The sequence below is a fragment of the Sprattus sprattus genome (genome assembly GCF_963457725.1).
Source record: "Sprattus sprattus genome assembly, chromosome: 10".
Classification (NCBI taxonomy): Eukaryota; Metazoa; Chordata; class Actinopteri; order Clupeiformes; family Clupeidae; genus Sprattus; species Sprattus sprattus.
Window position 1 is genome coordinate 8,740,630 of NC_137908.1, and position 26,951 is coordinate 8,767,580.

Consider the following 26,951-nt stretch of genomic DNA (forward strand, 5'->3'; position numbering starts at 1 on the left):
TTATGAAGAGGCAGGGAAGGGACGGGCTGTTGCTGCATGCGTGTGTGTCCACAATTGTTTTTTGTACATGTCCTTTGTGTGTTGTGTGTGTGTGTGTTTATGTGTGTGTGTGTATGTATTTGTGTGTGTTGTGTGTGTGTGTGTGTGTGTGTTTATGTGTGTGTGTGTGTGTGTGTGTGTGTGTGTGTGTATGCATTTGTGTGCGAGTGTGTGTGTGTGTGTGTCTGTGGGCAGAGGGCAGAGTAGGTCTGTCTGGGGCTGAATGTGTGTGTGTGTGTTTACTGCTCCGGGCCCTGCCCTCCTATGTTCTCCCTGGCTCCCTCTGAGGGGATGTCTTGGACGGAGGCCCGCCAAGAAAAGTGTGAGCGCAGCCTCTGGCGTCTAAAGCGGGGCTCCAGAGGCGTACTTTCTCTCTGAGGTTACATCAGCCTGCCTGCCTCCGAGACAGACAAGAGAGGGAGGGAGACAGAGAGAAAGAGAGAGAGAGGGAAAGAAAGAAGGAGAAGAATAGAGGAGAGTACACCAGCTCTGCTTTGCTGCTCTGTGCTAAGCTCCTGTGGGAATAGCAGCAATGGCTCCGGGACTGATGTGTGGGGTGGACCTGCTGGCCAGTACCGGCCAGTGTGTGTGGACTGTGGCTGAACAGGTGCTGAGGAGATGCTACTCCCGGGGCTTGGAGCCCTGCAGGAGGTTCCTGCAGACGTGGTGCCGCCTCGAGGACGTCTACCAGGTACGCTCTCTCCCTGTCAGGGGCCAATCTACTCAACGTCAGCAGAGGGACAGGAAGAATCCATACTTCCGTTTTGGTGGTGGGTTGAAGGGAATGGGGTGTATTGATTTTCTTTCTTCCATCTTGATGGAGCTGAAGGAGGTTGCTGGTGGTAAGAGCCATGCAGCTGGGGCTCCTCAGTGTGGTCTGGGGGTCTGTCTATCTGCACACAGCACCACCTGCTGTTTTGTCTCTTCTGTCTGCTACTGCTCAACACAATGGCTATTACAGCAGCAGTGTTCAGGGTTGTCATGTCGTTAAACGTGGAAAAGGGAAACACAGGAGAGAGGAAGCTTTTGAACATCTGCCTCAATGCTCTCTCTCTCTCTCTCCCTCTCTCTCCCTCTCTCACTTTGATAGATCGCTGTCTAGAGGCTTGGATCTGTATACGTTTCATTTTGGACGCAGACAAACTAGGCTTCATGTAAACGGCCCCTTAGAGGTTGAGGCTAGTGGCTGGCAGTTTGGCTCCAGGGTTCTGGCATCAGATTCCTAAATATCATACTGGATTCACGCCTTGATGTGGCTTATTGTCCTGCTCGTCTTGGTGGCCCCACAACCACCTTTCACGTACTGTTGGCTGACGATTGATATAAAAGCAATTGGAATAAACGGATCAGTCTAACTGAAAGTCTGGAAAGCCACTTTGTGGAACGGAGGAAAAGAAAGTTTGACGTTAATTGATTGATCACATGTACAATGACTGATTACTCCTCTCCCGGGGCATCTCAGGTTGGGGATTATTCCTGTTCCTGCGGTGCATCAGTCCAGCGTGTTTGGACCAGGGTGCGTGCTATGGTCCATATGGAAGTCATTGTGAGACAGCGCAGACGTCCTTTTGATCTTCTTGCGCATACATACCAGCACGCAGTACACCTTAGAAAACAAATGTGTTTTCAGTCACTTCTGGACTCAGGTTATGGAAATGTATCTCATCCACACACACTTCAGAGATATCCCGCATTGTAGTGAGAGGTTGTTACTCATTTTCTCATTGTTAAGAGGCTGTTATTCATTGATTCCTTTATTACTTCTATAAATATTGCATTTATATGATGTCAAAAACACTATCCTTTCATTCATCCGTCACATTGGCTGTAAATGTTAGCTAGCACTCAGGTTTATGTGTGGGAGGCCTAAGGATGAACTGGTCCTATTTGTAGCAGGACTAGGTCAGTGAGTATCCACCAGGCAGCCTGGGGCATTTGGGTGGGGAGCCGCTGTGAGCAGGCAGGTCACTGGCTCAGAGGTCACGTGAAGGGTGCCTTTGTTTGAAGTTCCTGCCCCTGAGGTAGGGCTTTAGGGGGGTGACCCCTCTGTCATGGCCATTGCGCATCACATGACCCCCCCACCCCTACCACCATTCCCTCATCCCATTCAGCATGGGCAACTTTTCTCAAAAGCAGTGGACTCAAGCGTACAGGAATGGCTCCCCCTAATCTTCCTCTCTGCGTAACTTTCAGGAAAGTCTAAAATAAACGCTTGTACAACTGCTGCAGATGTTTTGTTTCGGTGTTTGGTGATGATCATTAAGTATGAACCTGGTCTTAGTTGGCAGGCTCACTGAGCCTTATTTTTTCACCAGGTCACTTAAATTAGATACCCACAGGTTAGTGAATGTACTTCAATAGTACAAAATATGAAAGTGTGTGTGTGTCAGGCGTATAACATAAGTTAACTAATAGTTATACACTAATACAAACAAAACAAAAAAGGCTTTGGATTGAAATTGAGCAAGATTTTACTGTAGAAACTGTTTTTATGAAATAAAATTAAATATCATTACTACTGTAATTGTACTCAACAAGTGGGTAGACCTCATGCTCCCTGTAGCAGTGCTGATGTGAAAGCATAGTTTGATGTCATCAGGCTAGAACAATGCTGCATTGATAATTGTCCCTGGTCTAGGACCGTGCTACGCACCACTCCGCAATCCAAAAAGGGTTACTATAGTGACTAATCCCTTCTTAGACAATGGTGCTTGTATAATTAACAGCTACAATAATTCTCTCTATTTAGTCGGATTACATTTGAATCCTGTGTTGTTTTATGAGGGTAGACCCATAGATTTTCACCCAGTTTCTCAAAGCAGTACAGTACAACTTCTCTTTTGTGCTAGTTTAAATCCATTCTTTTATCTCAGACTTTTTCCCCCTCTTAATTCAGTTTCTGGGCATGGATTATCACATTATTAGCTTTCAATGTCAAATATTTACATGGATTATTGGATGTTTTAGATACTGATGACTTTCATGGGATGTATTTGGATGTATTTGACAAGCATTTCCGTGTCTGTTGATTAACTGGGAGTTCAATGAAACTCTCTACTGATCATGTGTGTTGATTAACTGGGAATTTAATGACACTCTACTGATCATTTGGGTTGTTTGGTTCATTTGTTCTTTATCAAGTAAATTAGATTCAAAATGGATTTTTAGCAATCTAATTCATAAATCTGAACTGCTTAAATCCCTTGTTGACATAAGTAATACTAGTTCACAATTGAAGGATTTCAACTGTTTTCAATCTTTTACATTTATAAGAAAAGCATATTGTTGTGACGTAAGGTTTTATTCTTTTTAAAAGAGCCTGACTTGACGTGATTGCGTGACAATTTGTCTTTCCTATGCAGGAAAACAACACACCAAAATTTAAGCAGGCAATAACTTTGAACAAGTGATGGAGTGTGGCCATTGTTTCAGCCTTGAATGCCGAACAGGAAGTGTAAAATTCTTTGTTGTGTTGCGTAGTTGTGGCAAGAGATCAGAATCAGAATCAGATTTTATTGGCCAAGTAAGTTTGAACAAACAAGGAATTTGACCTGGTGAACTGACTCTCAATGTGCTTACACATAATATACATTACAACACAATGCAAAAGAAACACAATACAAAAAAAACAAACAGTGCAATGGTCTATGAAAGTTTGAGAAAGTATATACAGGAGCTGAGAATTGTTACAATAGTTCAATAGATCTCTGGGGTACCTCCCATCGACTGTACATAGAGTCTGTATAAAGAGAGTATATCAGTCGGTTTATCCCATGCAGTCATTGGTTCTTTCTAATGGACTGTGGTTGTGCCTACGCTCAGAGACTTTATCCATTCACTGAGGTTACTCTCCTAATATGGAGCTTCACTTTCCACCAGCCAGGCCAGAGGAGAACAGTTGGAAACCACATGATTTATTGTGTTTAGTCACACAGATGGAAACCCCATGTAACCCGCCATCTGAACTCTTAGTCGAAACGAAACAAAGCGATTAGCAGTGCCACTTGGTTTAGAGTTGGTATTCTTTTTGCATTGATTTGCTGTGTATGTTGTGATTGTCTGTTAATATTTACAACTATATTTAAATGTTTTGTCTTAAAGTCCTTTTTTTTTGCTGAAGAAAGCAAACCTGGATGGTACAAATCCTTTCATGTTTCTAAAGATAGCAGAAATAAACCCACATATCAGCTTTAAATGTCATTCCATGTACAGGAAGGACATTTAGGGCACCCTAAATGCAAGAATACCAGTTATCTTCTGCTGACGTCTTTGTTTCAAACCCTCATCCACTCTCCCAATAGGAGGGAATCCTGTTTGTCAATTGCATAGCCTTTGCCTAGCCATAGTGGTTTCTTAGAGGGCATGTGATGGTAGCTTCATTAGATTAAGTCCTCTTCATTGGCGTTATAAAGAGCTTAAGGATCGATTGAGGGGGATCTTAGCTCTTCAATCAGAGACTGTGACACACAGCTGGACTGCTTCTGTGTTGAGCAGGATGCCATGATGCTAAGCCTTCTCTGCTCTTCTCTTTGTAGATGACAGAGGGGCGACTCGGACAGGTGCGTCTCTTGGATGACAGACAGCTGGAGCTCTTGGTCCAGGTACACTTCCATCCCTCTTCTGTGCAAACTTTCTCTTGATTCTCAAGTGATCCAAACCAATCACTATTGTCTGTCTGGTCAGAGATAAACCAATTTGCAAAATGACAACCTTGTATCTTTTATAACAAGAGGCAATGGGTAACGAGAACGATTATTTTGTTTTTCTTTGCCTGAAGGATGATCGAAGCTTTACACATTCAAGGTTTTTCAGACATTTTTTTCATCTTTTCTTAATGGTATGCTGATGTGATGTCTTTCTAATTGTCTTAGCCTAAGCTGTTGTCCCGTGACCTCTTGGATTTGGTTGCTTCACATTTCAACCTCAAAGAGAAGGAATACTTTGGGATATCCTTCACTGATGAGACGTAAGTGTTGTATCTACTCTCATACTCTGGAAGGATATTGTTCATATTTACATTTTATCGAAACTGTGTCACAAGAACTTGCTGTTTCTGTGTGCATAACTACAATTGCTCTCCAAATTATACAGCTTCAGACATCTTGTGTAAAAAGTATGTTGTTGTAATTATGATTTACTGCACTGAGCTATAAAATCTTTTCAAAGGGAAATAAATCCTTTAAATTAATTTAGTCTTTTCAATTCATTAAAATACTAGACATAAAAAACAATACCCATCATTTAAAAAAGTCATTAAACTCAAATGTAATACTTTGTCATTACTACAGAGGCCCAAATTGTTAAATCTCTGAAGCAGAGTCATTTCATTTAGGTTCTGTGCTGTGGTTTAATTTATGCTGTATAACCTTTTGATTTTATTTAATAGGGGTCAGAGTAATTGGCTTCAGCTGGACCGAAGAGTACTTGAGCATAATTTCTCCAAAAAGAGTGGCCCTTTGGAGCTGAAGTTCCTTGTGAGGTGAGTTATTCAGTCTCATTCTGTCTCTGTACATTATATATTCCTCATTAGTCAGGCTCTGCCTTTGTCTAAAAGCTTCAGGTTGGCTAGATTTGTTGCACCAATTGAAGTGGTGAGCTCAATCACTTGGAATATTTGTGCATATGGCTCATCTTGTTGATATTTGCAGTGGCCATTAGAGGGCAACATTGAGCCAGTTTTTGCCTTATTTGCCAGTGTTTGCCTACAACCAAGATTTCTCCTCTATAAAAGTTGGTCTTGGACAGTTGCTGTATAACATGCTGTTGTTTAGAACATATAGACATTATTAAATGAAGTAGTGTTTTGTTTTCGTCTTATTGTGACATTTTGTACTTTTACAGATTTTACATTGAAAATGTAACATTTCTGAGAGACACAACAACTGTGGAACTGTTCTTCCTGAATGCCAAGTCCTGTGTCTTCAATGTAAGTGAACATAACATTCACCTAATTTGATGTGCTGTATCAGCATTGCATTACAGCACAGCAAGACAGAGTACAGAAATGACTAATGCTCTATAAATCATGTCCAATAACAGTGCAGAGCTGTTTGTGAGGGGGCTTGGGAATCTCCCCAAGGGCCCCCCTGGCTACGTTTAGGGGAGGCTTCAGAAACTTTAAAGGCAAGGCAGTGTGCCTCCAGATGTCAGCGTCTTAAACGAGCATGTCGGGCCAAAAACACAGTTGGCGGCCATGAAGCTGCTTTTGTGTACGAGGCATTCGCAAAGCCGTTCCGCTAAGCAACGGCACAAGTCCGACTGGCCCCTCTCCAGCCTCCTCCTTTGAAACACTTAAGCCAGAGTTATTCCAGCACAGAGACGGCCTGTTTCTCACTTTTTGACTTCGCTCAGCACTTCACCCCTGCTGCATTAGTTGCGTTGTTTGGCTGTTTGTCTACAAAGGACTTGTTGCTGTAGCAGTGAACAGGCCTGGTTTTGGTCATGAATCCCCCCCCCAAAAAACTGATATATTCATTTGTTTCTCTGAAATGCTTCATTGAATGCCGTGAGGAAGAACAATGTGCCGATTCACCTCGTCTCCCCTTCTCTGAGACCTGTACACCCTCTCACAGGTCAACGTGTCCAGGGGGACCCCATCTGCAAAAGCTCATTGTTTGGCGTCAAATATTAAGGCGAGTTTGTGTTAATTTAGGTAAGGACAGGGTGTGCTGTGCCAGACAGAGTAACAAGAGCTGAGTGGGCTGGCTAAAAGGACAGAGACGTTAAAAATACTGGCTATGGACAACCCATATACCCAATATAATTAGGTTATCTCTATACTGATACACAATAGGCTGTCATTTATTATCCTGTTAATTATGCCATGGAAGTGCAGTGAGGATCACTCCTTATCTCAATTGATTGGTCCTGTGTTTATAATGTTTTATCAAAACATTATGTGTTGGTCTCAGATGAGAGGCTGAATCTGATACCAGTGTCAGTCCTTGACTAAGTTTAAAGGCACCCAGTGCAACTTTCGAGGCTTAAAAATAAACATTCAATTTCTAGTCTTTTTTACACGTAGTAAGTTTCAATAACTCCATACCATTACATACCGACATTCAAGCAGCAAAGATGAGACGTTGTTGTGTGGTGAGAACTGAAAGAAAATCGATAACTTGAATGTCGATATGTAATGGTATGGAGTTATTGAAACTTACTACAAAAGACTAGAAATTGAATGTTTATTTTTCATTGAATGTTTACATAAAGTTGCACTGGGTGCCTTTAAGGAGGGATGCCTACTTTGGGAATTGCATTAAGTCCCCTTCGACAATGTAGGCTAGAAGGAGAGGTCGCGGGGACTGGTCGTGATCGGACATTAGTCCAGATTGACCTGTTAACAATAGTGGGACGAAGTTATCTCGCTATTATTAAAGTTCTTTAACAACTATTCACATTTTTGAATATCCGTCACTGAATTCCTAATGTTGCATGTTCAACCGAGTGCAAGTTTCTGTTCGTGTTAGTCAGAACAATAAATTCAACCTGCTCTTCGACCGTACCATGCTCAACATAGAGCCCGTCCCGTATACTTTCAAAACTCAAACTCCCTGCGTTTAATGAGTCCCGTTTTATAGTATTTAAGTACGTTAACAAAAGAGCAAACGTTAGTATGTTTGGTATTTATTTGACCTTAAACGTATCTTGTTTGTGGAAAGTAACTTGAAGTTTCAGTTATTTGTCACAACCCGAACGCCAGCAGAAATGGTCTCGCCCACCGTAGTGGAACCTGAAGGTAGCGATAGGCAATTTCCTAAGGGGGGAAGAGTGAACTCCGATAGGACACTGAGAAGGATTAGGCAATATCGACATTTACGTTGTCTTCTTCTACTTTGTTTTGTTGCTTTAGGAACTTATCGAAGTGGAGAGTGGTCGTGTATTTAAATTAGCGGCATATGCGCTGCAGGTAAGTGAGTCTTCCCTACACTAGTTTGACAGTCGATGCAGGCATGCTCGCTGTAACGACGTGCAACATTTGAATCAACACAGGCAGCGATGCATTCATCTCCAAGTTACTTTGTTACAATAAAATGTTTGTTGTATAGCTACTGCTTCTTGTTTTATGGAGACCTATTCTATACAATTACAGTGTATGTCCATCGATTATTTATGATGTTAGTATGTTCCCATTAGTTTAATTGAACCCAAATCCACGCATATAATCAACAGGTTTTGGAGCACAGTACATTTAGGCTAACTTGCATTTATAGGAGGAGGGAATCAGGATGTAACTGTTGTTGGGATATTGTAGTCTATACTCTCCTCGTGATTGGTAGTTAAGCGCCTTAAGTGGGCTGCTGCACTGACTAGGCTACTTCACAGCACAATAGGGGACCATGTCAAATGTTCGCGTGTAGTTTGGGTTAACACGGATGAAGGAATAAACAACGATGTGAAAAACAGCCTCTGTTGGTCCAGGTATTCAAAAAGGACATCTTTTATTACATCAATACATGTTTGTGTTTTATTTTAGGAGGCGAATGGGGACTTCACAAGGTAAGACTTCTGTGGCATAACTAATCTTTATAGGCTTTTTGTTATTAATTGTGTGCTTGTTCATATTGTAGCCTATAGCTATCAGCATTAAGACTATTGGGGATCTGCAAGCTATGTGTTTCTCACTTGCGTGAAAAAAAACAACTGACAATTCACATACTCACCTCAACTCATCAGTAGCTAGCTGTTAAGCTAGCAGTAGCTGCCCGCATTCTGTGAGATTTCCATGGATGTTTGTTCATCAGAGTAGCTGATTGAAAATAATAGTTGATCTGTTATATTGTAACTCCAACGATGGGTTTATCAAATGTTTGTGTGTCCCTGGCCTGGCTATAGCTTTGAGATATGCATCAAGTCACTCTGCGCGATTGCTGATTTTTATTGGACCTTAGTATTACTTCTTGTGAGCTCTCTTATTCTGGATAAATAGATGTTCACCACACATGAGAAAGAGGAGAAATAATACCATCTGTTTGCTTTGATTGAAAAATTGATTTCCGTCTCTTTATCTTACCTGATGTTCCCACCTTGTCTAGGGCACTGGGAAGTGTGGTTGAAAAAAAAGCTGATGTCCTTTACGTGGACACAGTGAAAGGTTTTAGATTGCTATGTTGACCCTGACTTATTATGTTGGTCCTGAATGGTAGGGAGACCTGTGGTGACCTACAAATATACTGGCCTTGCCATCAATGCAAACCTGTGTGTGTTTCCCCTGTCTGGCACCCCAGAGGCCCCCAGTGCATTATTTGAACACAAAGATTTGTGCACTGTTGGGAATTGTATGGTGTGAGCATGTAGGGTAGATTCATATATGTGTGAAAATGGCTGGCCAGCACATTTGGCTTGTTATACTTTTTAGGACATTTAAGTGCTCAAACCTGTGGTGCAGATATCTAACATGTGAACCCAGCTGTGAGGACGGGATGTCTTTTATCTTTTCCTAGTGCATGGATAGTTCTGTTGGGAAATATTAGCCATGTGTGTACGTACTATACTCTCTGACAGTGCTGTTAAACCCACACTGGTAAGTCGGTTAAGGCAGCCCAGTGTGAAAATGACCTTATTTGAGTTGATTGGGGACGTAGGCACTACTTGCGAGGTGTTTTTTGTTTCTTTTCCTCTCTTTCTCGTCTTCCTCACGATGGCCTTGCTTGCTTTTTTCCCGGAGTGGATGGAGGATGGGAATGAGTGAACGTTCCCGTGCAAATCCCTTCCATAAACCATCCACGGCTGGAGACATGCATGGACTGGGGCCCAGCCCCAATAGCCTCAGATTAGGTGTGTGGGAGCTGGAATCCCCCACCCCCAGGCTTTCCTGAAAACTCCCCCAAACAGAGACATCTCCCCGTTCGCAAACCAACAGGCGTCAAACGGGGCAGTGGTGATGTCAACACTCTCTGGTCCAAATCAAACTCCTCAGACTGCTGATGTGCGTCTCAACTCCCATTTTTGGAGTGTCTGCCTCCCTTTGTTAAGAAGGTGAACTTGTGGAAAAGAGTTGAGATGTGTGATGTGTTTAGTTATAAAGGAGGCGTTTGTTTATGACCTGGAGGCCCAATAACCTTTGAAGGTTAAGTAAAGCTGTCGCTTGCTTTGTGATATTTATACTTGAAATAAAATAATATAAATCTCCTCTTGTATGTTGGCCTTCACTCTGCACAGTTTCCATATCAAGATTGGTAGTTAACCCCTGGAAGTTGGCAGAGATCAGAGCAAACACATCTAGCCTTTGCACTCTGGCAGGGGGTGGCTCCCAGCCTCAGAGGCACTAAAATAGATGATCCATTACTGTTTCTCCCCGCACACTTTACAGGGGCGTGTGGAGGTAGGAGCTGCCCCCAGTCTGCCATAAGATAACACAGACGGCGTATAATGAGTTCCAGGTTTCTGCCAGAGGTGTCGGAGTAAGGGTTCCCTCTGGAGACCCACCCTAGCCAACCTCCCCTGCCCTTCTCATAATCGTCAGCCTTTTTTTTTGCTCGTAATGAGATTTCATATGTAATCACGTCCTCTGTCAGATGGGGAACTTGAATGACTCTCCTGTAGGAGGAGAACAAGAACTCCCGAACTTGTTCCTGGCTTTCCCAGTTTGATAAGCTTGGGCTGATAAACGTGCATTTTCCTAGGGTGTGTTTTTATGCCGTGTGTGGGCGTGTTTGAAGACATTAGTCATGGCGTCATTGTTTGTTTGAAAGCCTGCAAATATCATACATTCGCCCGAGTCATTAATAATATATATTTTGATCTGCGGCTGCTCTGTAGAATGTCATTTTTCTACCCGAGTACAAATTTGCGTTGACCGTTGAAACACCACAGGCCACTGAGACCAACCATGGATCTGCGTGTTTTTTTCCAAACTGCCAACTGTCCTGCTGTTTTGATCATGTGGGGGTCTTCTTTCTGAATGCACTCCCTTAGCTGTGCTGCCACTCTCCCCTCCCAGCAGGCCAGCTAGAAACTCCTGGATCGCTTTTGTCAGCCTTTGCAGTACACCGCCCTACCAAACGAGCGCTCTCTTTATTGGCCTGTAATTGAAAGGCATTTTGCCCTCTCCGCCTGTGTATTGAGTGACTCATGGGGAATATTATCGCAGAACCTTGACAGTGACATACAACACATTATGTCTGGAGAGATAAGACACCAGTGGTCCCTCTCTAAAAGAAATCTCTGTCTTTATCGCTTCCTGTATTTGCTTACAATATTTTACTCGCATCTTAGAGCTGGTGGTGGATAAGGGAAAATGGAGAACATACGTTCCCTCCTTGTGCTGGTTTGTACTTGTCTTTCACTTAGAGAATAGGGCTGTGTATTGGAAAGAATCTGGCGTTGTGATGCAGGTTATAATTCAATATATTGTGCTGGAAGTTGATATATGTTGCTTTTTTTTTGGCTGAAGGATACTACAACACTGCAATACAAAATGAACCACTGTCTGACATGAATCTTTGAATGTAAACTATTAATTCAAAATCGATGCAGTGTTTTTAAGAACTGATACAGTATCACAAAACATGATATCACAAGTTTCTTACACCCCTGTTAAAGAATGGAGAGTGAGAGACTAGCTGGAATGAATGGCCTGCATGAACAGGTGAACGTGAATTCCATTAAAGCAAAAACATTTTGTTTACTTAGAAGAGGAAGGAAGAGCTTTAATAAGAGCCAAGATAAAACGTAGAATATTTCTTTAGCCAGCATCAACAAGCACACAGATACAAGTTTTATACTTCAGCTGAGCTCCACTGGCTGCCGGTAGCTGCTCGCATCAAATTCAAGTCACTTATGCTGGCCTACAAAGTGCTTACTGGGTCTGCTCCCACCTACCTAAATGCTCTTGTAAGGGCAAATGTTACACCCAGTGCAAGCAAGGCAATCCAGACTATTCTCAGTTGTAGTTCCACGTTGGTGGAACGACCTGCCTAGCACTACCAGAGCAGGAGCGTCCCTCTCTACCTTTAAGAAGCTCTTGAAGACCCAACTCTTCAAAGAGCACCTCCCTTCCTAACTGGCACCTTGGCTTAACCTGCACTTAAGCAGAAACAGGCCCGCACTTCTTTTTTTTATTCTTTCTATGTCGTTTTAAAAGCAGTATTTATTGTTACACCAGGTTTTTAATGCTCTTAGCTTGATTGTTCTCTCCCTTGGACGTCGCTTTGGACAAAAGCGTCTGCTAAATGACTAAATGTAAATGTAGCTTTGCCCTTCAAGTCCCGGAATTTCTATTTATGCTGTTATGTCATGAAAACACAGAAATACTTTACATAACGTTATTTTTTCATTTTGGAGTGTTCTCGTCACTGGTATATTTCTGCACCCAAGATCTATTATTAATCTGGGGCTTGCAGGTCCCCAAGATTAATGGCTGAAAGTATTTTTGGCTCCAAGGTTATGATTATTAAAAACTTCCCATGCTGGCTTTCACATCCTGTTCATTGCGTCTGGTTTTGATGGATGATCTTGGCTTGTTTGCAGTGATGAACGCACACGCGAGGACTTGAAGAAGCTTCCCACCCTACCAACCAAAGTGTTGACGGAACACCCTTCTCTGGCATACTGGTAAGCTGTGCATTTCAGCAGGACATATTAGCAGCGTGTGTGTGTGTGTGTGTGTGTGTGTGTGTGTGTGTGTGTGTGTGTGTGTGTGTGTGTGTGTGTGTGTGTGTGTGTGTGTGTGTGTGTGTGTGTGTGTGTGTGTGTGTGTGTGTGTGTGTGTGTGTGTGTGTGTGTGTGTGAGAGAGAGTGTGTGTGTCTGTGCTCATTTGCAGATGCTGACAGCCACCTGGCTCCTTGAGTACTTTTGCAGACGCCTCCAACCCCGTGGTATAATCCCCTCATTGTAACACCTGGACGAGTGTTCAAGTGATTCAGGCGCTCAGATGCACGGCCAATTGCCAAGACCCGCGAGTTCCTTTACCTCAAATGTTCCTAATTAATTAAGGGCGTGCCCACGTGTTAATGATGTCCGCCCAGTGGTGGTGCGTGCGCTGGGTGGTGTTGCCCCTCGTCACCACCAGATGCCAGCTGTGCCTGATGTAAGGGGCATCCCCTGGCCTGAACAGACCTCCTCTCCTTTCAGGGCTGAATCAGTGCAGTATCAGGGGGCTCTTCTAATGGGAGCGGGCAGCTGACTAAGGATCAGTGGGCAGATTTGAGTTACAGAGTGGTGTGTGTGTGTGTGTGTGTGTGTGTGTGTGTGTGTATGTGTGTGTGTGTGTGTGTGTGTGTGTGTGTGTGTGTGCGTGTGCGCGTGCGGTTGTGTGTGTCCATGTGTTAAACACGCCTGTGTGTGCGCTTTGTGTTAAACTGAGCACAAGTCTACACATGTGTGAGTGTGCATGTGTTGATCTGAGTATACGTTTCTGTGACTCTGTGCGTGTGCTTGCATGTGGTGCATATTTGAGGGCGCATGTCCACTAACAGCTGAACAGATATCATTGCAACAATTCACTCTGTGTGTGTGTGTGTCGTGTGTGTGTCTGTGCGTCTGTGCGTGTGTCTGTGCGTGTGTGTGTACGTGTACGCACGCACGCAGAGTGGGGGTGATGTTGGGTCAGGCCAACCCGGGTGATTGTTGCAGCATGTGTGAGATTGGCAGACCAGTTGTCCAGATGGCATTTTGTGCACGGACGCCTCAGAGAGATTTCTGAGACAGGCTGTTAAAAACAGCCTGTTTTTTTTTCTTCTTATTATTAAAAAAAAAAAAAAACATCAAATGAACACGTTAAGCCTCTTACAACTAATTCTGCTTAGGATATGATCTCACCGTGTTCTTTCCGCTCTCTGTTCCGCAGCGAGGACCGCGTTATCGAGCACTACCAGAAGCTGAAAGGGCTCACCCGCGGACAAGCCATCGTAAAGTGAGTGAAGTCATTCAGTTTTCCCATTTCATTCCCCATAGCGGACGGTTCGTGCGCAATCGACTCGAGTGCACTCAACAATGCTGGGTCAAAGAGGCCTTACCATTTAGAACAGTGTTCATAAAACCAACTTAGCCCTGTTGCCGGCTGGTCGCTACCAAAGCCTCCTCCCCCCCCCCCCCCCCCCTGTTTGTTTGCCGCAGGGATCCGGTCGCCCGTCTGCCAAATTGTATCATTAATGAATGGGTCCTTCGGGGCTGCAGACGGACCCACCTCTTGTTCCACCGCTTAGCAGAGACTGACAGTGCTCCACTTTGTGTGCCTGCCCATGGCTGTCCAACAAGGTCGTTTTTGTGGCTACGCTGGCCCTGTGGCCCTGAGCTGATCAATGGTGTCCCTCCCCATCGAGGCCTTTGGAGGAAATCAATGGTGTTACTGATGTAACTGACACAGGACTGTGAATTACTGTCGCTGAGAGCCCATTGCCCCAATAACACCATCTGAGAGACGGCATTTTAATGTCACCGTGCCTCACCCTCCGCTCTCTGTTCTCTCCAAGGTACTTGGCACTGGTGCAGTCCTTCCCCAACTATGGAGTTCATTATTATGAAGTGAAGGTAAGAACACAGTCAGACTCGTGATACATTGCTTTTTTTTTCATGGTTCAAAAATGAGGAGATCCACGTCCCTGTATTTGACTGGCAACACATTTCCACTAGCTCTGTGGTGCAACAGCCACCCAGAATGAGTCTGTGGGGGGTGTTTGCTTGCCTTGCTTTTTAACATACATAGTCAGAGGAGATCAAACGCTGCCTCTTTAAATGACTCCCAGAGTTTGTGGATTGGAGGGAGTGGAGGCTGCTGAAATCTTTAGATCTTTGTCGCGCTGGTCGTTAGAGTTGCTAATGCTGCAAGTCTAATGGGATAATTGCCCCAGTAATTGTGTATTTTCTTTGCAGACTGTGCCACTTTTGAAAAGAAAGTGCTAATGTAGTGAGAAACTTGTGGTGATACTCTCTCTCTCTCTCCACAGGACAAGCAAGGCCTTCCCTGGTGGTTGGGGGTGAGCTACAAAGGCATTGGCCAATACGACCAGCAGGACAAGTTGAAACCGCGAAAGGTAGGCGGCCCTCTACTCATTAATCACCCTCATGGCTGTTTTTGTGGTTGCTTTTGCTCTTTGTATTCTCTGTGTCTACCCCAAAACCCAAGCACAGCAGGGTTAATTTTTGACCAAACTGTAAATAAGGTGAACAAAGCCTCTAAGTGTCTCCATGACTGTAGATGGGAGAAGGTCAGGGAAAGTGGCGGGAAAAAAAAACAGCGAGTGCATGAGAGGGGTTGGGAATGGCTTGTTGGCATGAAAGGGTCTGAAAGTGATCTGTTGGTTGAAAAATGGCCTCTTGTGCCAACATGTGCCTGTTATTGTGTATGCAAGCTCTTGAGTCATGGGCACTAAATCACTGCACTCAATTTCAATTTCATTGTGTCGAAATATGAACGAGACTTATCAAGTCAGGCAGGATGTTTTGATGATCTCTGGAATCTATTGCCTCACGACGAGCGTGCCATTTGACACCTGAATAAAGAGTGAATCCGTGGGTGTGTATTCCACATTCCTACTAGCTGCTAGTTACAACCTTTAGCCTGAGCCGAGGGTTGCAAACTAGCTGCTAGTTACAACCTTTAGCCTGAACCGAGGGTTGCAAACTAGCTGCTAGTTACAACCTTTAGCCTGAGCCGAGGGTTGCAAACTAGCTGCTAGTTAGAACCTTTAGCCTGAGCCGAGGGTTGCAAACTAGCTGCTAGTTAGAACCTTTAGCCTGAGCCGAGGGTTGCAAACTAGCTGCTAGTTACAACCTTTAGCCTGAGCCGAGGGTTGCAAATGGTGGGAATTGCTCCTCTCCAGAGAGGGTTGCGGATATATCGGATCAAATTTTATTTTTTTAAGTGTCAGAATCAACTTTTTCTTAGGATTTGTTTGGGTTAGGGTTAGATTATAAGGCTAAAAACTAGGTCTCGGTACCCCTACAAATGCCTGAAAGTACGTTACACTTCCTGTATGACGTCATATGACGCGAATATTGTACTATTTTGTGATCCGAATAATACGCAACCTCCAGAGAGGGAGCCGAGGGATGCAAATGGTGGGAATTGCTCCTCTCCAGAGAGGGAGACCCAGTAGGCTCACCTCGGCTCAGTCTGCCCAGTGCAATAACCTCGCACCACAGGGAGTGCGGCACAGAGGCTTCGGAGGAGAGGCTGGCCTGGTGCCAGTCTGCCAGGGGAGGACGCACGGGGAGGCTGAGTCTGCTGGGTGGGCACCCCGATTTAGTTTCACTCTGATAGGCCGCACCACAAGGGAAAGGGGTGTAGTTATTTTCCTCAGTAGCCTCTTTCTCTTCTCCTCTGCCTGCTCTGTCTCCCTCTCTCTCTTTCTTTCTCTCTGTCCTGTATTCTGTCGCTTTTCATGTTTGAAAGAATACAATCCCCGTTAGAGAGCGGCCTGTCAGCTGGCCTGTACTTATTGTGTTTCCTGTCAAGGCTCACGGCCTTTTGTGTTGAGCTGGCCCCAAGTGCCCCCCAAACCCAACTTATCCCAGCCTTCAACCCCCTCCTCCCCCCTCCCCCTCATCTCCCAGCATGCTCAGCTCATTATGCAAAGCTGCCTGTTATTGTGTGTTCCCCTCAGGCCAAACAATTGATCAAGCAATAAAGCACAATTACTTTAGTAGAGGGGCAGAGCGGGGTTGAGGAAGGATCTCGCGGACGGGCTCTTCCCCACAGAAACCTCACCGCCACCAGATTAAAGAGCTCCTAAAATGGAGGCCTGTTTCCCAGACGTGAGAGCTGAGCACCGAACGTTGCTACTGTAAATAAGTGTTGCCATGTTGTCCTCCCCCTCTATTTATGTCAGTGGTATGAGAACAAGAACTCGAATAGAACTTGTCAGTTTTTGGAATTTCACTGGTGACCTCAGTGGCTTCAGAGCATCACAGTCATGTTTTTATTCAGAGAATCTCAAACATAGATGTCTGATGTAGCTGTGAGTCAGCGGAATAAAACATGCCATTGGCATTGAATATACCTCTGACAATATTTGAGGTGTGCCCTCGCGTTCCGTATGCGGTTTTTGTGTGTCACCTGACTGTGTGCATGATCTCATTCCCTTATCCCAATACAAACAGTCATCGTTTTATCACCGAGTGGCTGAACTTATATGTGTAGTGATGATCCAGAAGTTGTCCTACCAGTCCAGCACTCATCCCCCCCCCCCTCCTGCCTCCGAGCCTCTCTCTGAGTTTGATGCAGAGGCACAGGTTCATGCCCCCAGTGCTGTCACTCTCGGCTGGGGTGAACACCACCATGCAGCCCCAAGGCAGCGTCAGAGTGGGGAAGGGTGGGGCGGCACGGCCCATCACTTGGAGTGGATGTGTGAGTCACGACCTCTGACACACATGCTGTGGTGAGGAGATTTACTGCAGTAAGAGTGAATGATTTCCCCCCCCCCACACACACACACATACACACCCCTGAGTTTGCCTAGTGTGGTTTTGGGATATGTTGGGATCGGAATGTTCTGAGCTGGTGCGTATCCGGGAGCTGTTTGGGAATCATTTTTTCTCTAGTTTGATGGTGAATGTACATCGACCTGGAGACTGTGTTCTGTGAAGAGGTGCACTCATCTCCCCCACTGCTGTGATGTTAAAGCTTTTATTGGCCAAGTTAGTTTGCACAAACAAGGAATTTGTCTTGGTGCAGTGGCTCTCCCTGTGCTTACACATATTACTCCAAATATACATCACAAAACAAAATGATACAACAGTGCAAAACAATACAATACAACAGTGCAATGGTCAACAGTCCAAGAAATCCTTTCTAAGAAATAAAGATGTGCCTGACCTATGATTGGAATCCCCCCTCGTCTTGGTTCACTCACTGGTCATTCTCTTTTAATCTTTGCCAAACTCCCTCCCTCGCTCCTTGGCTCGTAAGCACAGTTTGTGGGTGGGTTAAATCCTTGGCATACTTTAATTGTGTGTCACTGCCAGTTATACACGTGGATAATACGTGTTTGGATACATGGAGTATGTATGTTTAGGTAAGAGGACGAAAGGTATGTGTGTGTAAAATGTGTGAGAAGCCTCAGGTCTGTGCACTTAAATCCCCCTGGATATTGGTGTTAATGTAAGCTTGAGTGAATACACTTCCCCAGTCCTCTGGGAATACAGGGGCAGGTTAGAGGCTCTCTGTCTCACACCGCAGGGGAGGGCACTAGGGGAGTGAAGAGGCCACTGGGCCCCTTTGTGTGGCGAATAACCATGCTTTGAATTCAGTGGGAGCCTTAATAACTCATTTATTATGCAGTGAAAACAGGCCACTGACCCCCAGTGATGTGGAAATGTTTTTCCTTCTCACCATCAGAGAGAAAACCGACAGAGAAAAGTGTCACTGAAGTTATTAGATTAGTCACTATGTAGAATTTGAAGGTGTGGTCATACGTCTTCTATATGTTAATCGTCTGCTTACTTTTTGCAGTTTTTGCTTTACTTAATATTGAATCTAATGGTCTATTTATTATTTATGGTTTATACTTTTTTATAGTTTTAAGTGTAGCTTGTTTGAACTTGTTTTAGTCAGTTGTTGTTTTTATCCCACTCGACTGGTTAGTATAGATGAGTGTGAGAACTTCAGAATCAGATTTTATTGGCCAAGTAAGTTTGAACAAACAAGGAATTTGACTTGGTAAACTGACTCTCAATGTGCTTACACAAAATATACATTACAACACAGTACAAAACAAACACAATACAAAAACAAACAGTGCAATGGTCTATGAAGTTTAAAAAAGTATATAGAGGAGCTGTGAATGAACTTGTGGGCAGTCAGGCCCTTCAGAGACCTTGGCTTGCTTTGGCTTTCTCATGTGGAGGTGAGTGAAGCCACACACCGTAGAGGCCTGGCCATTAATGATTAGACGGAAGTAGTAGATTCCTGACATACTTGCCCTGGGAGGCAAGTATAGGAGGGTAGATAAAAACAAGGGGGGCTCTCATGGATTTGGGGTGGCCTGGCATGTTGCGTCGTAAAGCAATGAAAAGGACATTGAGTATGGGGCTAAAGATGAATGGCCACAGAGGCCTAATCTTGGAAATCTGCTAATGTTGCTGGGGGGAAATGGCTTGAAAAAAAGAGAGACAAAATGGTTTCTTTCCCAGGAGAGAGAGCGAGAGACTGAGAGAGAAAGCAGAGGAGGTAGAATTCCTTTTGTGTGAGGGTAACCTGTTCGGCTGGTTTTTGGACTCGGAGGAAGCAAGGGCACTAGAGAGCCAAGCACTGTCTGAGATTGAAAAGAGGTGGAGGAAAGAAAAGTGAAATAGCTAGTGGGGGTGTGTGCGTGTGTGTGTGTGTGTGTGTTGGAGAGGGTGGGGGGTGGGGGGGGGGGGGGGGGGGGTTCAGCTTGCCTAAGGTGGATGAGCATGTAGTGAGGTGCCTATGATGTCACAAGAAAGGGAGGAGGTAGAAAGGGGGGGGGTGGGGCCAGCTCAGCTGAAACTCTTGCAACACCTTTTGGTCTGCCTGAGAACAGACAAGAGCGTATTGTTCGAGGAAGCAGAAGCCCGGTGGGAAACTCTATCGGACGATTCAGGACGACCCCAGCGCACTAACAAGGGACTGAAAAAACAATTTCTTTGTAAAGCTCTCTGCCTCAAAAACACTGTAAGTGGCCCTGGAACTGATGTTCTTTATTTGTTTTCTACTTCATATCCATTGGGCTTCTGATATGATCAGGCACTTTTGCCTCTAGCATAGTAGAGCTCTCTGCTGACAGGCAAAAGAATGTTTGTTTGGTCTCTGTTCACTTTATAGCATGAGTGTGTCACTTTGTTAGGGTTCAAGCGAAGTGTCCTCGATGGAACGTGTGAGAGAGAGAGAGGGGGGGGGGGGGGAAAGAGTTTTGCGCAGGTTATGTCAGTTGGTGTTTAAATATTTTGATACCGTTTGCAAAAGATGCAATGCTTCTTCTGAGGCAGCCGCTTTTAGCCAAGGCATTTGTGTGGCACAGTGAGATGAAGTGCTGTGTCGACCACACACTCACTCTCGTATCTGCCCGCCTCTCATCCCACACCGCCGCAGCCGAGTACCTGGCGGAGAATGTTTATTAGCGTCCCCCCCCATTAATCTCCAGCCCCAGACTGGTGGTGCCGCTGGGTACGGAGCCCTGCCCGCTGTGAGCCTGAGAGCAGCTACGTGCTAAGAAAAGAGGGGCTTTAAATCTGCGAAGAATTGCCAGTCTTCTTCATAGCAGATGTTTTGCCCAGTGTAGTTGTATTCCCACCCCCAGCGCCTTCTTGTTCCTGTGTACGGTGTGTGCCGAGTTTACAGCTTATCCTCCCTTTGGGCAGGAAAAAGAAGAAGGGATGAAAAAGGGAAATAAATGAGCGATTCACTCAACAAGGCTCTCACTCTTTTCATTAAAGCCCGCCATGCCAAATTGGCCTCATACCTGCATTATTACTGCTTGTTTTCAAGACCCTGGTGGTTTCAAAGATTGAGAGTTTGTTGTTTTTTTAGCGTTTCTTTTTTTTTTTTTTTTGCGTATTTCAATGTTGTAAATATAAAATTGGAGGATGTGAGTGTTTGTTTTCAGACAGCTGTGTATCAAGCCACACATCTCATGTTTTGTTCCTGCATTCCCCAGGGCTCTTTTCCTGTGTGTGTGTGTGTGTGTGTGTGTCTGTGTGTGTTTGTGTGTGTCTCTTTGTAAGCATTTTTTTTGTGTGTGTCTTCTTGCGTCTTCCGCAGTTGTTCCAGTGGAAGCAGCTGGAGAACCTGTACTTCCGTGAGAAGAAGTTTGCGGTCGAGGTCAACGATCCCCACAGGTGAGTGCGACCCAGGGAATGTTGCCCCACCGCCAGTCACCGGAAGTCTTCTGTTCTGCTCTGCTGCTGCTTATAGAAGCCATGCTGCAATATTAGCAGTCACATTAGCATGTTAGTTCAGCTCCATGATGCACATCCAGTCCTCGAAGCCAGGGAGAAAGCACCTGCTTCCCCTGACTCATTCCAAGGCAACTCGGATCACGAAGATAACCTGGCAGAGGAATGTTTAGCCTTTTTCTGCCGCGTCACGACTGCGGTGGTGTCTGTCCATTCCGACCTGCACGCCGCGCTGCACACAAATTGGAGAGCGCAGCGCGGTTCTTGCCGCCTCAAAATTAATTAGAAGTTACTGATGCAAGACCTTTTAACGCAATGCATCGAGTGCCATCAGTGGATGCCACTGTGCTATACGGCCTCAGACTGAATTGAATTTCCTGAGAAAGTTCTCGTGCTTTATCGTTTCCGTTGGACCTCATTAGGCAGTCGACTCTCTGATGTGGCAGTTGTGTTGTTGTCGACATGCAGTGGGGAGCCAATTTTGTGTTTCCCATAACTCTCCTAAAGTATATCTCTTTCTCTCTGCGTGTGTGTGTACGTGTGTGTGTGTGTGTGTGTGTGTGTGTGTGTGTGTGTGTGTGTGTGTGTGTGTGTGTGTGTGTGCGTGTGTGTGTGTACGTGTGTTTCTTAATCCACAGGAGGGAGGTGTCCAAGCGCACATTCGGGCAGAGCGGACTGGTCATCCACTCTTGGTATGCCAGCCACGCTCTGATTAAGACCATCTGGGTGATGGCCATCAGTCAGCACCAGTTCTATCTGGACAGGAAGCAGAGCAAAGTGAGTGTGCGGCGCACTGCTAGCCATGTTGCCTGGGAGTGACTGTGTGTTACCTACCCAGCTAGTCTGACCACCCGTATGTGTAAGCATGGTAACTGTGTGTGTGTGTGTGTGTGTGTGTGTGTGTGTGTGTGTGTGTGTGCGCATGTGCATCTGCTCCACTCCATTGTTGGTCCTGCTGCCTCTGCATGGCAGTGTGTAAGTGTTGTTTTCTTAGTGTGTCCATCACCTGACACAGTCCTTATCAGATGCTAGCCTGGGCTATCTCCATCAGCACTCCCCATACCCCTGACCTCTCTCTCTCAGGCGTTTCCTCATACAGCAGAGTTGCAACATGGAAGTCAGATAGAAAGTCAGTAGTTAATGAATAGCTTGTGCATTTCCCGTTATGTGTGACTTAGCGCACAAAAAATTGAATCCGTAGGTCTAGCGGTAAATGTGAGCGTGGATTAGCGCAATATTTTCTTTAAGTCCTCGTTTGTTTAGACTCTGCTTCATTAGAACTATTGGCGCGGGCACAGAAAGTGAAGCCGTGTGAGTGTGTGGCGAGCGTCTCCCCTGCGCTAATCTGGCCACAGTGAGACGCAGCTTTCACTGCTTAGAGGCAGATGGCCTGGCAGCCCTCATCCAGGAATAGTCGCGTGGCTGATTGATGGGATTCCTGCTGCTTTAAGGCTGAGGCATACAAATTGAAGCTTATAGCTCTGCAGAGTCATTAGGGATGATGTAATGACCATGCTTCTGTCATTTATTATTCCCCTTCCTCTGTTCATACCATATCTCATTGTCTGTCCTTTTTGTCCCTTTGTATGAAAGGCCACATTAACCAAAGGCAGAAGCCTGGGGGATATCGCCATGGATCTGACGGAGATCGGAGCACCAAGAATCACTAAACTGGTCAATATGGAGAGCAAAGATCAGCTCATCATGGCTAGCAATGGAAGCCTGATCTCGTCAGGTAAGTCTCATCAGAAGACAGTAAAATGAAAATGTGTATATATACTTATGCAGCAGTCTGTCGTTAGCAGTTGGCCTGAGTTTTCCTTTGTGCTTTGGGTTCTGCAGAGTCAGAAGCAAATGAGGAGAAGAAACAAGAAAAGATTGCCGACCTTAAGAAGAAGGAGAAAGATCTTAAGGATAACCTGTCTCAAAAATTGGACGAGCTGAAGAAGATCTGCCTCAGAGAAGCCGTAAGCACCCCCGTCCTTGTGTTACTTTCTCTTCAGCCCATCATTAAAATGCCCTCAGCTGGAGATAAAGGTTTTGTTTGTTTATGTGTCCCCTCATCAGGAGCTGACAGGCAGGCTGCCAAAAGAATATCCACTGAAGTCAGGTGAAGTGGCTCCCACCATCAGAAAACGAGTAGGGACCACTTTCAAACTGGACAATCTCTTCCCTTACGATAAGGTAGGCAAAAACACCACGGGCAAAAGATGACTACAGCCTTAAAGCCTGTCCTGCCAATTGGACTTAAAATGATGCAAACTAAGAATTAGCTGTACAAGTTGTATCCATTCTGGTTTAAGCTTTGCCTGAACAGTAATTCAACCCATTGTATTAATGTATCTCATTTTATTTTGCCATTGCTTTCTTTCTTTTTGAAGGACCCTCACATTAGAAACCTGGAGAGCCGGTTTGCCCTGCAGCAGAAGATTGTGGAGGCCGCACTGAAGCTGGCCAACGAAGGGGAGCTCTGCAAAACTGTGAAGAAGAAGAGGAAGAGGAACTGCCTGGACGCCATGAGGAAGATGCAGGAGATCGAGGACGAGATCAACGCATACAGAATAAAGACTGGGAAGACGCCTACTCAGAGGGCCTCCGTCATCATAGGTGAGAGAGCAGAATATGAGTAGTCTTGAGAGATCTGTTAAGCAGCTGTGCTGTTGGAGTGACGTCTGTCCTGGTAATATCAGTAAAAAAAAAAACTATTTTAAACTGAGCAAAATAAGAGATTTTGTTTGCATTTCTTTGGCATTTACCTGTGTGTATTTACTAATTAACTAAAATGATGTGTTGGAACAAAGGCAATGTCTGTACTTGAGACACTCACCTCCAGTCTCTGGGTATTTTCTCAGATGATGCCATCCCCTCAGACCTGAGCTCGCTCTCAGACAGCTTAACCCTGGACGACGGTGAGTGTGAACTTTGTGTCACTGTTGCCTCTGAAATAAAGCACCTTTGTAACACCCTCCCACCCCTACCCCCACCCCATATACAAGATCATGCTATCTCCTGCTGACCTCTGACCTCTGCTAATCCCCTGTCTTCCATCTTGGTGGTTTCAGATTCGGAGTCACTGATTGGCCAGAGACAGCGGTCCCGCTCCGTGCAGTACTCTGAGAGCCTGGGCGTCCTGGGGTACTACCCTGACAGACGAGCCTCTACTAACGACCAGCTACAGGATGTCAACTTACACAGGTAAGGCCCTTCATGGCTTTGACCAATATTCACACGTGTTTTATACAGAGTAACTTACAACAACATTTTACTGGTATTCATTTTACATTTTTATGCTCCTTGGACCCCCTCTTGACTTACTCTTGTCACAAACAAGCCCTTTTGCTGAGGCACACTAGTGGGATACGGACGGTGCTATTACGTGCTATATCCAAGGCATAACATGCACACCATAACATGACACACTAGACAAGCCAAGTGGGGTACAGACGGTGCTACTACGTGCTATATCCAAGGCATAACATGCCACACTAGACAAACCACAGTGCTTGTTTGAAACATGCCACAGAGCGTGCCCAGTCTGTGTTCTCTGTGCTGGGTGATGTGCGGAGAGATCTTGTAAGCCGCAGTAGAGCTAGTGCAGACCTGCAGAGCCAGGCTAGGCCAGGGCCGCATTCCTTCCCCTCCTTCCAGACGCCTCGACAATCAGCTCTTATCAGGCCCAAACGCACTTGCGGGGGTTATAAATAGAGAATGGAAGAAGCATGCCGTGGCCTGACTGCCAAGGCGCTCACAAGCAATCACAAGGGGAAGGGAGAGAGCCGAGAAAATAAGGTGGCTAAAGTAGTTACGCGCAGGAGTAAGCAGCCCGCGTGTAGAGTTCGTCAGAAAGAAAGAAAGAAAGAATTGTTAAGAACCCTCAGTGCGCTGATGTGTGAGAGGGAGAACAGAGTTCCAGGTGGCTTTATTTTATCATAAATACATTTCATTTAATTTAATAAGGAATAATGATGCTACAAGAACATTGGATTTGTTTTGAACGCCATAATGAGGCCGGCCACTGACCCTTGAAATGACCCATGTAGGTGTAAGCCAAAAGCTGGAGGTGTATCATGCACATTCAGTGCCCTGATTTTAGAATAATAATAATTATTATTTTATTATTATTATTATTATTTGTTTCTTATCCTTCCCTAGCTACCAGCAGCAATCGAGTCCTCACTTGTAAGAAGCGAGCCTCATACGCACTGTTCTTATCTGACTTTCAGACTCCCTTACGGCGAAGTCCAGGACTCGTTCCAGCATCGGGATGTTCACCGGGATGTCGTGTCTGGTCACAGCAGCCCGTACCGGCCTGGCGCACGTCTGGCCCACGACACGCGCAGCATGCCTCCTACGCCGGTGCTTACCCGCAACGCCTACAGCAGTACCCAGCTTAGGTTGGTTTGACCCACACACCCCCGGCCCCTACACACGACCCCCATCTTCACATGCCTGAACACCTGCACACACCACTTAGTGCAGCTCAGAATGTCGTCCTCCATACCTCCCAACCCCAGCTTGTCCCCCGACATTTTCCACCAGACCGCATGCTTGACCATTAACCCCACTCCCAACACTATCCAGTACTAATGCTTGGCATCTGACTTCTTGCCCCACCCAGCAGATGGGATCTGTAACCCTTACTGCTTCCCACATAACCTTCCAAGTAATGCCTGCCTGTTCGGTCAGCTGACCACAGCAAACTGCTCTCTTGTACACGGCCAGTACACACTGCCCAACCCCCCCCCCCCACACACACACACACACACACACACACACACACACTCCGCACTCCTCGCCATCCGCGTAATGCTCTTAAGGATAGCTGCTCGCACACAGCCTCCCTTTACCACACTTCAGCTCACTACAGCTGGGGACAGGCGATCAGTCTCCCACATCCCATAGTACCTTTTGCATTATTCAACAGCTGTATGGAGGCACTGGTGTAGTCCTCAAGTGTTGTCCTGTAGAAGTCCTTCTGCCTCAAAGCTTTATGGCCCCGGCTCAGGCAGAGCGACTCGTGCCACATCTCAGATAAGCACTGCTGAATGAACAAACACAGCTTGAGTGTTCTCCCGAGGGACAGATCGACTGATGATGGATAAATAAATCAGGCAAGCAGAGTGCACAGCAATGCTAGCGCAGTGTTATTGTGACGTTAATGGTCCCCATTTTTCTTTCCCCCCCCCCCTCTCCTCCTCCCTTCTTGTGCTCAGCTACGGCGACGCCCCGCGGCACTTCCGGCAGCGCAGCGGCAGCCTGGAGTCGCATCAGGCCTTCCCGATGGAGGGCGAGCCGCACGCGCCCCCCCACGTGCTCCCCGTGCCGCGCCGAAGCACCAGCACCGAGATCCTGGACGACGGCTCCTCCTACACCAGCCAGTCCAGCGCGGAGTACGGCACCGCCCCGGGCTACCACCACCACGGCGGGGGCACCATCCACATGCCCTGTGCCAGACGGCGCCAGCGCCGCTGCGCCAACATGTACGCCAACACGGGCAGCATGCCCAATCTGGCCCAGCATGATGCTTACCGGCCCCCGTCCCGGCCCACCACCACCGCCTACTACGTCACGGGATACCCCTCTCAAGGCGACCCGGAGCCTTACTCCAACGGGGCCTACGCCTACGAGAACGAGACAGAGGGCCACTACAGCGTCAACACATCGTCATGCTACTACCAGCAGCAGCCGCCTCAGCAGCAGCATCACCATCACCAGCAGCAGCACCACCCGCAGGAGGCGTACCACCCGCACGAGGTTTATCATCCACACGAGGTCTACCGCCCGCACGAAGCCTACCGCAGCTACGGCAACGACGAGCTGGACAGCCTATCGCAGCACAGCCTATCGCAGCACAACCCCTACGCCACGCTGCGGCAGCCCAGGAACAACCGGCCGCCCTCACGCAACGAAAACATCACCAAAAACATCCAGAAGGCCCTGGTGGCCGAGCACCTCCGCGGCTGGTACTCCCGAAACACGGGAGCCCCCAAGCAGGTCGGGGCCTACGACTACGACCGGGGCTCCCAGCACAGCCTGGGCTACCAAACCTTGTCTTCCAATTACGGCCGCAGCCAGCGGAACGCGTCCTACTCCTCGGGTACGCATCCCAGCAACC

General features: G+C 46.2%; 1 protein-coding gene across 1 annotated transcript in view; it reads left to right on the forward strand.

Annotated features, from left to right (window-relative positions):
- Window positions 1–571: 571 nt before the first annotated feature.
- The window catches only part of frmd4ba (FERM domain containing 4Ba), a gene marked incomplete at its 5' end in the record, with an annotated part of 30,175 nt that continues 3,795 nt past the window's right edge, over window positions 572–26,951 (forward strand). The window contains 21 exons of the mRNA XM_080846434.1: window positions 572–730; window positions 4,575–4,640; window positions 4,911–5,005; window positions 5,426–5,518; window positions 5,881–5,965; window positions 7,892–7,948; window positions 8,516–8,538; window positions 12,511–12,594; window positions 13,830–13,895; window positions 14,455–14,512; window positions 14,929–15,015; window positions 20,703–20,779; window positions 21,475–21,613; window positions 22,430–22,571; window positions 22,679–22,803; window positions 22,904–23,020; window positions 23,218–23,443; window positions 23,689–23,745; window positions 23,899–24,031; window positions 25,060–25,230; window positions 26,050–26,933. Coding sequence (XP_080702560.1) covers window positions 572–730; window positions 4,575–4,640; window positions 4,911–5,005; window positions 5,426–5,518; window positions 5,881–5,965; window positions 7,892–7,948; window positions 8,516–8,538; window positions 12,511–12,594; window positions 13,830–13,895; window positions 14,455–14,512; window positions 14,929–15,015; window positions 20,703–20,779; window positions 21,475–21,613; window positions 22,430–22,571; window positions 22,679–22,803; window positions 22,904–23,020; window positions 23,218–23,443; window positions 23,689–23,745; window positions 23,899–24,031; window positions 25,060–25,230; window positions 26,050–26,933 — 2,944 coding nt within the window. The remainder of the gene's footprint in view (window positions 731–4,574; window positions 4,641–4,910; window positions 5,006–5,425; window positions 5,519–5,880; window positions 5,966–7,891; window positions 7,949–8,515; window positions 8,539–12,510; window positions 12,595–13,829; window positions 13,896–14,454; window positions 14,513–14,928; window positions 15,016–20,702; window positions 20,780–21,474; window positions 21,614–22,429; window positions 22,572–22,678; window positions 22,804–22,903; window positions 23,021–23,217; window positions 23,444–23,688; window positions 23,746–23,898; window positions 24,032–25,059; window positions 25,231–26,049; window positions 26,934–26,951) is intronic.